Raw genomic sequence first — 11,533 nt, forward strand, 5'->3', positions numbered from 1 at the left:
GGAGGGAGGGAGTTTGATGATGAATGCTGTTGCATAGCCAATTAAATTGCTCTATAACATACGCAACATAGTGTGTTTGGGTTGTCAAACAGTGGTGATGATTTTATGAAGTGGACTTGCAGCAATTGTGAGCATTTCTACAAGACATATATAATGGAGTAGTATTTCTTACCGAGGTGTCACACTTTAATTGACTTATGATCTCTTGCAGGGTGAAAGCAGCATTCCATCTGACACAGTGGCTGGCACGCTTGAGGTAATTTGGCGAAACTGAGGTGCATTCAGAGTAATTTATGTTATTCTGCGACCCCGTATGTGTAGCATAAATCATCCACAAAGTTGCAAGTAATGCAGCACTTCCTGCAACTAACAGCATTGCTCACTGTAACACTTCAGCAATGGTTGTATCATACTTCATTTCTTTATTATCTCACAAGAGTCAGCCCAGTGTGTGATTGACTTGCAGTAGACACATACTGGCGATATTGCTGATTTCATCCGAAAGGAGGTTCCTGTCCCACCGATACTAATTGGACATTCATTTGGAGGCTTGATTGTGCAGCAATATATATCATGCCTACAAGGTATGCTCTCACCAATGGTAAACTCTTGCATTATGGATGTTACTCTGGAGCGTTCTTGCCATGCTCCGCATGTTTGTACTTCTTCCCAACCTCGTGGTTAACAAATAAATCTGATGCTTGGAAAGGAATTGACCAAGTGAACGACTATCTTCTTTGCTAACATTCGTAGAATTGTTAACTGCATAAAGATGTACTTTTGACCAAGGTTCAAGGTTATAAGTCTCTGCATACTGGGTAGTATGGTTTTCTTACCAGCAGTATTGGATCATATACTGTACTATATTATCACAATAACGACTATCTTCTTTGCTAACATTCATAGAATTGTCAACTGCATAAAGATGTACTTTTGACCAAGATTCAAGGTTATAAGTCTCTGCATACTGGGTAGTATGGTTTTCTTACCAGCAGTATTGGATCATATACTGTACCATATTATCACAATATCATGGTGTTTTATTTGTAAGTATAACCAATTGACGTATTATAAGGCAATACCTAAAGTGGATTATCCAACCCAATTATGTAGACAAATTCGAATAACTTCCTAATATATTATGTGGTTACTGATGCTGAAAGTAATAATTAATTCAAAAGCATACACATGGGAAGACTGCATAAACTGGCAACTAATAGTGTATTAGAAGGCCACTGGGATTTCATGTTAAGTTAGGTCGCATCATCGAGTGCACCATTGAGCATCTGTGCTACTAGAAGCTCATTCGGCTTTGAACAACAATTTATGCATGCATGCATCCCACTGCTTCATGCAGCCAGATAACATGCTGAGGCAGGACAACAGGAGTAATAGGCTTCAAAACTTTAAGTAACATTGCCACATACAAAGATGACGACTCATTTACAAGCTTTTTCTGCAGAACCAAAGACAATGGCCCATTTGGGCTCAATGCCGCTTTTGAGCAGTTGTCAAGGTTGTTTTTGTCCTCAGTGTGGGTCATGCACAATTCGAACCGTGTCATGATTCTAACAATGTCACGAGTTGGATCACAGTCCGGCCAAGATCCTTTCATATTGCGGTCCATCTTAAGATCAGTATTATAGAGTGCTGGTAGAGTTGTAGTATTACATGATACCACGATCCATACCCATGGTTTAGACATGCTAACAAAAACTAGGTCTTACTCCCTCTACAAGATAATATAAGGTGCCCATGCTTTCCGAAGTTGAACCTTCACCTTAAACTTCTTGTAAATACTTTGTTCATAGTTAGGAAATACAGCTATATGAAAATACTTTTGAATACAAATCCAAAGGTATCAATTATGTATCACATAATGCGCATACTGTTGAACCAATTGTTAATTGCTGATCAAAGGTAAAGCTGGAAAAAATTGGACACCTTACACAAATCAACAGAGGGGGTATTACATAAATAACTGATCCTTTGGCACAGATAAAAATTATTACATGAAGTTCTTTTCTCAAAAACAAAATCTAGTACACAAGTTCTCGAGTTGAGCCTAGCACACAAACAGATAACCTTTTTCCCCAAAATACCAAATCAAAAAGGATTTCAACCAAGTGCCGTTATCCTTCTTCAATCCAAGTCTTGTTTCTGCATCTCCATAACTCTAGTCTTGCTCCTCCTTAGTGGGTAAGGGGGTGTGATTCTCAGTTCTATAGGGCGCAGCAGAAGCTTGCTTCATTTCTTATCTGCCACGGCACCTGTGGTGGATCATCAAACCACATGGACATTAGCAGATTTTGCAGCAGTCTGAAAGTTAATTACTGTATGATGGGGTACTGTTTTTTGAATGGCTGAACAGTGAACATGTGTACAATGTTCTGCCAAAGGACTAGTTGTGTTCTATTTTCTTGCCAGGTTGTTTGACATAAGCATAAGAGGGAGAAGGAGAGGAGAGAGGGAGAGGGAGAGAGGACCATAGATTGTTTAATCCTGCTCTGGCTCTGACGGGGGTTAGGGATTTCTCTGGATGAACAGTGAGTGACCTTGAAATTATTCTTGTACAATGATTAGAAGGACGTGGTTTAACTGTGGTTGATGTCAAGAATCTCAAGAAGTCGGTTGCTGAGAAGGATGGAAACCATGGGTCCCTGGTTGTGCCTAATTTTATCTGTAAGCCTTTGGAATGAATCTATCCATTCCAAAGTATTGATACTCCCTCCGATCCATATTACTTGTCGCTCAAATGGATGCATCTAGCACTAAAATACGTGATACATCCGTTTGACCAACAAGTAATATGAATCAAAGGAGTAGTATTTTTCATCTAATAAGATATGCCATTTTTGTTAAACTAAGAGGTGGAGCGCATTAGTTGAGTTAGCATGTATCCTGAAGAGTGCAAACACACTGTTTAACTTCAAACATAATAACCTTAACACTTTTAGCACTACACCAAATTAACTTCAGCTATTAATTTGTTACGATTTTAAGGAAAGAAATATTCATCCATTTATCAAAATTTCTGTGAACTTTTATCTTGAAGTGCCACGCTCATTTTCAAATACTATTATTTTAATTTCCAAATATCCTTTTTTGCATGCTAAGTCGTAATAATAGCAAGATGGATGCACTTTCCTGACCTTCTGGTCTTCCTTGAGACGTGCAAAAGTTATTTTCTTTGAGGACCTTGTATGTATCAATGTTGTGTTTTCTTACAACTATTTATTAGTCATAGTATTCATGTTAATTAGTAAAGTTTAGTCCTTTATCAGCCCAACAGCATATCTTATTTCACTCTTTTTTGTATGTTCAGTATATTACCATCCACATTTTGCTAATGAATAATTAGTCTCATTATTCTGAAGGAAAAAGTAATGTTTGTCTCCATTTATGGTAAAGTCACTACATGCCACCTTTTCTATTATAGGTTCAGAACCTCTTCATCCGAAGCTTTCTGGCGCTGTTCTTGTCTGTTCTGTACCTCCCTCGGGAAACAGGTGTTCCTATTGCTGTTTACTACCATCTTATTTATAACCTACTATTATTGTGATCTAACTCCTTTGTATCATTCTCCAGTGGATTAGTATGGCGTTACCTTTTGACTAAACCAATTGCTGCTATCAAGGTAAACCGAACTATAATTTATCCTTTTCCTTTGAGTTTTATCATTCAGCTATCTGAATTTCAGTGCGATACTGAGATGCCTTGTATCTACATTTTTTAGTCTAGCATTTACTCTAGCACCTGTGGTGGGTGTTATACTCTGTTTTCACTTGCCAGGTGTGAAATGCCTTGAAGGCTTGAACATTCACTTATCATGCAATCATCAATCAATTCCCTTTTGAGCAAATCCAAAATTTTCTTAATATGGAGTGCTTGCTAATATAGCATCAAGCACTGAACAAACTTAGTGAAGTTTCACTTTCGCAATGCTCTGTATGAATTGCCATGCTTGTTGGCAGTCATTTCTTCGCCTTGTACAATTGGGTTGAACTCCCTATGCCTATTTTAACTCTCCCAATTCTCCTTGGTGGAGTCTGGTTACGTTTGCTGATCCACAGTTTATTAGACCTTAATTACCCCATCATACTTGTTGACTTTCTTTGCTTCTGCGTGTATCATACACTTCATGTACTACATGCGACCATTTCTTTGCTTCAAACTATGAATAACCTATTCTTGTCTCTCTTCAAGCCATCAGTATTGAATACTTTGTTTGTGTCACGTGAATTTGTTCATGCGCATGCATGAAATTTTATTCACCTTGCTATCAGGTTACACTCAGCCTGGCCGCAAAAGCATATGCAAATTCATTGCCTCTCTGCAAAGAAACATTTTTCTCATCACAAATGGATGATGAACTTGTCCTGAGGTATTTTTTGTTCTCATTCCATCTCCGGCTTACATAAGCCATTTGCAGTCTAAATGCCTCTTTCTTATCATGGCATCAATAATGTACGACATCATGTTTTAGGTACCAAAATCTAATGAAGGAAAGCTCAAAGTTGCCACTATTTGACTTGAGGAAGCTCAATGCATCATTGCCTGTACCTTCTGCCACAGATGGTACACTAGAAATCCTTGTTATGGGTGCAAGCAATGATTTCATTGTTGTGAGTGAACCCAACCCCCAAACAAATCTCTCGCACATACAAAAGAAATGTTTCGTTTCTCATGCTCTAAACATTTCCATTATCTAGGATGCGGAAGGGCTTTCTGAAACTGCAAGATTTTACAACGTGCAACCTGTCTGTGTGGAAGGGGTAGCACATGATTTGATGTTAGATTGCTCGTGGGAGAACGGAGCTGCGATAATCCTGTCTTGGTTAGATAAACTGGCACCAAGATCAGCCTAGTAGTTATTTTCTTCGTCTGATAGATTTGATATCTTGGAGACCTTGTCAATCTTGGTTATTTGCAGCGTAAAGGCAGTTGCTAGTTATTGCTGTTATTTTATTGTGTTCCGAATCCCATACAAGTATTGTATTATGGATGGAGTCCTACCGGCGGCATGCCAACCGTGCTAGACGTAGCATGACTAAAACTTTGTTTCGTGTCCACTAAGAAAGAGAGTTGTTTGCCCCTTTATATAGTACCAGCTAATCATAGAATAGATGAGAGAGATCTCCACCAGATTAGCACGTAGAGGGTTTGTCCTCTCGTGTAATGTAATACTCCTCCCAATTATAGTGATACGCTTTCGTGCGTCCGTGGTTTTCTCCCGCAAGGATTTTCACGTAAAAATCCGTGTCTTTCTGTTTCATTTATTTCTCGTTATTATTTTCGCAGATACGAATTTGAGACGAGAGGTTAGGGTTACTGCGCCGCCGCGCGCGTTCGGGCGATCCGTCGAATCCGACTCGAGATTCTGCAGCCGCACGTCACCGAGTCCGACAGGCGTTCCAATCGGTACGTGCACATCTGGATTGGCGCTACTTTACCAGCTGATCGAGTTAGAGCGGCGTCACATCTTCCGACGCAAAGATTGATCGTACTAGTAGTACGAGTTGGAGGCAGCCAACCACAGTACTACTTCTCACGTCCACGTGAAGAGATCAATTTGTTTTTCCTGCTGCTTCACGTCAGGCCTACCGCAGCTACTGCTGCTACTTTCTCTGGCGTGAAGACCGATCAAGTCCACGAGCTGCTCCTCAATCGTGATGTGAAGACAGTACTACTAATACTCACGGTTCTCAAGATCTGATTAATCTAGTAGCCTTGCTACTTCACGTGAAGGTTAAGATCTGCTACTAGCCTACTACTTCTTCACGTGAGACCGAAGAAATTTGCCAGATCAAGTTTTTCGTTCTTCGGTAAATTCGTCTGCTACGTTCGCTGCCTGAAGCTGCCAGGTGCTATCTCTCTGGTTCTTTGCCCCGCAAATTTATTCTGTCAAGAATATCTCTTTTATCGGCTTGTATTACTTTGTGAACACATACTTAATCTACTCATGGCATCCATGAAGTACGATGTTCCGCTGCTGAATCGTAACACAAGGTTTATCCTATGGCAAGCCGAGATGCGAGCGTTGTTTGCGCAAGCCAATTATCAGGATGCACTCAGTTTTTCTTCAAGGTGGAGTTTTGGGGATTATGGCCTGTCGGGATAATGGATGAAATATTGCTGCAGTTATTTGAAGAACACAATTCAGTTTCAAGAAAAAAAAAGGGTATGAAAGAGGTAATTATTAAGCCTGTTGGTAGCCAGCATATACTATTCTCTCCATAGTATTTTGCTGTTATGCATGTGAAGGTTTTGTTTGATATTCATGTTCGTGATGAGAATCAGTTGACATGCAAGAAGGAGATTGATTTGTTTCTGCGAGATACTACAACATTTAGCGCTGTTAAGTTTCAAGTGCAATTCAGTTGTCTTTGCTCTTTCAAGAGGGGTCTATTGCAGAGTTGAAACTCCGTTGCATGTTAAGATGGTTCCTTCATCCGACAGTTGTTCTACAAGGACAGTTTATGACCATGTCATGGATTTTCATTAACCACTACAAGTCGGCAGTTTTTGGGTGCACGCGATGCCATCCGTACCATATGCTCTTGCATGAGTATTGTTTGCCGAGGTTTGTGTTTTCTGTTTTGAAGCACGTTCAGATTCCATGAGATGAGTTCTTCACAATGTGATGTGCACCAAGATGTTGCACTATGAGCTATGCGCTCGTTCATGCACCACAGGAGATATGGTGACTTATGTCATTTGATGATTGAGCAGTTTCAGTTTTTGAGGTCAGTGGCACAGACTCAGACTTTTATTGGGAGACCAAGTTTTGTTAGTCTGCTTTGTTGATAGTTGTGTTGTTTTCTGGACGACCTACTGATTGATTTGCTCAATATGACTTCATGAGAAGTTTATTAGTCCTATGGAAGTTTCCAGGCACAAGGTTTACTTGTGATGACTTTAATTGAGGAGTTGATGCTATCTATGATTATTGTAAGGGATTTCGTCTCAAGGTGGAGTGTTATTTTATTGTGTTCCGAATCCCATACAAGTATTGTACTATGGATGGAGTCCTACCGGACTACGGCATGCCAACCGTGCTAGACGTAGCATGACTAGAACTCTGTTTCGTGTCCGCCAAGAAAGAGAGTTGTTTGCCCCTTTATATAGTACCAGCTAGTCATAGAATAGATGAGAGAGATCTCCACCAGATTAGCACGTAGATGTTTGTCCTCTCGTGTAATGTAATACTCCTCCCAATTATAGTGATACGCCTTCGTGCGTCCATAGTTTTCTCCCGCAAGGGTTTCCACATAAAAATTTGTGTCTCTCTGTCTCATTTATTTCTCGTTATTATTTAACAATTGCTCTGAAGTTGTAATGTGTCATGTGTAGCAGAGCATGTTGTAGATCTAATTCGAATTCTTCTTTTTCTAAAACTTAATTCGTAGCCTTCTCTTCACAAAGATTGAATGTATACAGTGTGTTTTAATGGTTTACATTGGTGAAAGGCTCAAAAGCACTAGAAATGTTTTAATGGTTTAATGGTGTACATTGGTATTATCATAACACAAATAAAATGCTACTCCCTCCGTCCCATAATTTAAGATGTCAAGGAGTATAATTTAAATTCGTGTTTGATTAATCAGATTAAACTATATTTATTTTATTTTTGGAGTTCTTTTTAGATTTGAGTAGTCTCGGAATTTTATCAATTCACAAATTGACATACTGAGAAACTGATAATAAGTGATCGCTCGTGGGAATAATCAGCGCTTTTGAACATTGTTGTATGGGTCTTCTGTGCTAACATAATCGGTGCGCCTGATGTAATATAGATACAACATGTATTTGACATTTCACGAAAACTCAAATCCAAATCCAGTCCAGAATTCTAGAAACCAAAAGAACAAAGGCAAGGCTGGCAGTGTTAATGGGCAAAATGAATACTCCAACTTTGTTTCTTGGAGCTGCGGGTAAAATTTTGATTTGTATTTTTGTAGAAATGAATACGCATTGGATGTGTTCTCGTACAAACTATGTCAGCTACACTGCCTGCCTTTTCTTATTCTTTTGGATAAAGAAATATATTAATATAAAAAAGAAAGATACCAGTTTACATCCAATTTATCCATTAACATGGTCTCAAGAGCTTCTTAGGATACCAAGGATGCACACAATCAAATTATTAAAATAGAAAAAAAGCGAACAACAACAATGTAACACCCCAGGTTTTCACTCGGATCGGCAAGTGTCCCTAAACTGATACTCGCCAAGTGGTGGGAGCTTGCTTGAATTCTTGTATTTTAACCTCTGCCTTCTATAAAGCCATGTCACACAATTTGCATGCTCTAAAAAACATCATCGCATAGGAGATCCCTTCAGACCACATCCGCCTCTCCCCTCCATTTTTCTCCATGACTAACTCAAATCATAAGATTGACGAATCATTATTCCTTGATAAGAAGCCAATCGTCACTGGTAACAAGTTATCAATGACAAATTATTAGCGACGAGTTGCTTGCTTTTCAGTAATGAACGTTTTGGGCCCGTCACTGATAAGCGATTCTGCAATAGTGATACTCACACAACGCCAATTGAAGAACCGAGTTAGGTACTTCAAGATTAAGAAAGTCACCATATGTGCCTAGACGATTGGCGAGATTGCCGCCTTCCGATTGAAAAATATTTAGGTTCAGTTAGATACAAGTGGCTTTAGACATAATGTTTGATTCCCTATGAGATGGGATATAATAGTGACTTTTGTCCTTCAAGCTACATGTAGCTTCTCGATAGAAACACACATAACATTAGAGTAAATTAAAGATATGTCAAATAGCACCAAAAACAGCCCTAAATAGGTCCTACTACAAGCTAAGTGACACAAGCATCCGAAGAATGCAAGGTGCTTAGGCATGTGCTTGAAAAATAAACCATTTTTCCCTTTCGGAGACACCTCTGTAAATACCTTGCATTGTGCGAACTGAGCGTAACTCAGTTGGTTAGGTTCCTTGTGGTTGGACCAACCCACCAAGGTTCAAGTCCTAGACTTGGCATTGGTGGTCATATTTTTCTGGATTTATTTCAGTTCTTCTGGTGATGTGCATCCACGAAGGGGTCTGCGGCGACTTTATCAATCTGAAGATAATGTGCCGGCTTAAAGGTTCTCGCAGGGGTAGGGTGTGCATGCGTGCGTTCATATGAATAAGTGTATGTGCATATGTACGAGCGTCTGCATTTATACCGTGTTAAAAAAATACTTTGCATTGTACAAAGGCTAATATAACTCAGAAGTCAGAACCAGGAAGTTACAACATGGAAATTATAAAAGAGAGAACCTACTTAATCGCTTACCCTTACTATTGAGTCCCTACCAAAGTGAACTTTGTAGTCCTAGTTTATAATCTGTGTCACAGTCTGGATCGAGTACTTGACCGATGCCTACGTGCTTGAATGCGAGCGAACGAGTTACAGAGTGAGTGTAACTGGGTACAGCAGCAGTGGTAGCAGTATATGCCAGTGCTAATTCTTCTTGCGCGCACTGCATAAATACCGTGGGCAAAAACGTGTACGAGCGTCTGTTCATGGCACGGCATAGATGAACGATAGTGCATCACTCACAGGCGGCCATAGCTAGCGTTTGTTACCGTCACTTGATTCATACATTTAACGGCGCCGTTTGACCAACCATGCGGGCCGCGCGACGGCCCTGGTCGACTGAAGCACAGCAGCGGTACAACTCGGCCACTTTCTGTATCCTTGAGCAGCCATCTGTTACGGATGGGACGGACAGGGACAAACCAGAGGACATGCCACACGCCACACTACTAACAACACATGGAATGACGACAGCTGGCTTAGCAGATCTCCGACGTGGCTTCTGGCCGGAAGCCCTCGCTGAGCAGCGCCGCCATCACCCACAGCTTCACCGTGCGATCGCTGATCATCACCTCCTCCCTTGCTTCACTAACCTGCACAGACGCACGCACGGCGATACCACATCAGTAAAACTAAGTATTACTACTCGTTTGGAGCTCTGGAATTCCATGCACAGAGAGAGCACCACAGTTTCTAGAGGAATCAATCGAGAGAAAATTCCCATGCAAGTACTCCCTCCGTTCCAAATTACTCTTTTCTTTTTTGCGGGTGACCGTTTCAAATTATTCGTCGTGGTTTTAGTTCAAATACTTTCTTCGTCTAAAATTACTTGTCACAGAAATGAATAATGGTTATTTGACGAGCGTCGTTGCTTGCAACTAAGGAGTAGTACCTTGAGTGTGAGGGTTGACACGACGCGGTCCGACGAGCAGCCGAGGTTGGAGCTCTCCACCAGGAAGCCGGCCAGGGACTCGACGGCCGCGCAGAGAGGCGCCGCCACGCCGTCCCGCCGCTCGCACTCCACCGTCACGAAGAAGCGGCCCTCGCCCACCTGGGCCGCGCTCACTAGCGTCACCCGCGCGCCGCCGCCCCCTCTGGAGCTGCCGCTATTCCCCTCGTCGTCGCCGCCGTTGCGGCCGTGCTGCCCCTGCCGCCGGCCCTGCTTCTGCTGCTGCTGCTGCTGCTGCCGCCGGCCGGCCAATCCCGGCCGCGCCTCGAGCGTCGCCACGTCCTCCTTGAGCTTCCTGGCGTGCGACTGCAGGTTCTTGACGTACGCCACTGCGTCGGCGATGATGGAGGCCTTGTCCATCTGCACGTACGTACAGAGGAAAGTGACGCGCGCTCCCAGTAAGAATTGGTGCCTACTCCACAAACTGTTTCTATCGACCACGACACGAGAGGATACAAATTGCAAGTCCAGTAGGAACTACTAGTACTAACCTTTGTGATGTTTGGGACGAGAGCCCTGAGCTCGTATAGCTTCTCCTTCATCCGGAACCTCCTCTTGCGCTCCGACACGATGGTCTTGGAGCGGTCCCTCCTCTTCCTCGTCCCCGACAGGTCGCTGTCGTCGCGGCTAGGCTCGAAGCCCGCGCCTTGCTCCCCGGAGACAGGGCTGATCACGTCGTCGTAGCTGCAGGGGTGGTCGTCCGGGGACGCGCCCTCGCATTCCTGCCGCCATGCCTGGTCAGCAGCAGCGCCCACCATGTCGTTGTCGTCCCCGGCGCCGCCGCCGCCACCTCCACCGCCGAACAGCTCGTCGCCGAGATGCATGAGGTCCTCCATCCAGGCGCCATCGTCGACGACCGCGGCGGCCGGCTGCACCGCGAAGCCGCCGTCGTCGCCGTGGAAGTGCATCGGGTCAACGTCGAAGAAGCCCGGGCCGATCATGAGGTGCTCTTGGTGTGGCGACAAATGCAGCAGCCGCTGGTGGTGCTCCATTACCGATTCGATTCGGTACGGCCGGTGGTGGGTTATCTTGGTAAAGTGATTGAGGCAAGGCGTCGCGGGAGCTCCGGTGGGTGCCGCGCTTTTTATATGTAGCCCTCGCAGCCTTTTGAATGTGGAAGGAATCTTGTTTGGACCCAGTTTGTGCTGCGCCCTATATGGAATTAACAGCGGAGGGGAAGAAGATGGTACAGCAGGGATTGGAGGGGGTTGGATTAATTACTCCACTGGGTTGTTTATGCCGTCGACA

The 11,533-nt window shown here is 42.9% G+C and overlaps 2 protein-coding genes across 2 annotated transcripts in view; one reads left to right on the top strand and one right to left on the bottom strand.

The window, feature by feature from the left end:
• The window catches only part of LOC123045287 (uncharacterized), a 6,084-nt gene extending 850 nt beyond the window's left edge, over positions 1-5,234 (top strand). The window contains exons 2-8 of the mRNA XM_044468289.1: positions 212-256; positions 470-584; positions 3,440-3,509; positions 3,589-3,637; positions 4,287-4,384; positions 4,487-4,625; positions 4,713-5,234. Coding sequence (XP_044324224.1) covers positions 212-256; positions 470-584; positions 3,440-3,509; positions 3,589-3,637; positions 4,287-4,384; positions 4,487-4,625; positions 4,713-4,868 — 672 coding nt within the window. The 3' untranslated portion in view covers positions 4,869-5,234. The remainder of the gene's footprint in view (positions 1-211; positions 257-469; positions 585-3,439; positions 3,510-3,588; positions 3,638-4,286; positions 4,385-4,486; positions 4,626-4,712) is intronic.
• Positions 5,235-9,208: 3,974 nt separating this feature from the next.
• On the bottom strand, positions 9,209-11,325 carry LOC123041329 (transcription factor BHLH156). Its single transcript, XM_044463967.1, has 3 exons — positions 10,777-11,325; positions 10,229-10,645; positions 9,209-9,929 (listed from the first exon to the last, which is right to left on the bottom strand). Exons 1-3 carry the CDS (start codon positions 11,275-11,277, stop codon positions 9,816-9,818), a joined length of 1,032 nt encoding a protein of 343 aa, XP_044319902.1. The 5' UTR covers positions 11,278-11,325; the 3' UTR covers positions 9,209-9,815.
• Between the last annotated feature and the right edge of the window lie 208 nt (positions 11,326-11,533).

The sequence above is a fragment of the Triticum aestivum genome, chromosome 2B, assembly GCF_018294505.1.
Source record: "Triticum aestivum cultivar Chinese Spring chromosome 2B, IWGSC CS RefSeq v2.1, whole genome shotgun sequence".
NCBI classification, from domain to species: Eukaryota; Viridiplantae; Streptophyta; class Magnoliopsida; order Poales; family Poaceae; genus Triticum; species Triticum aestivum.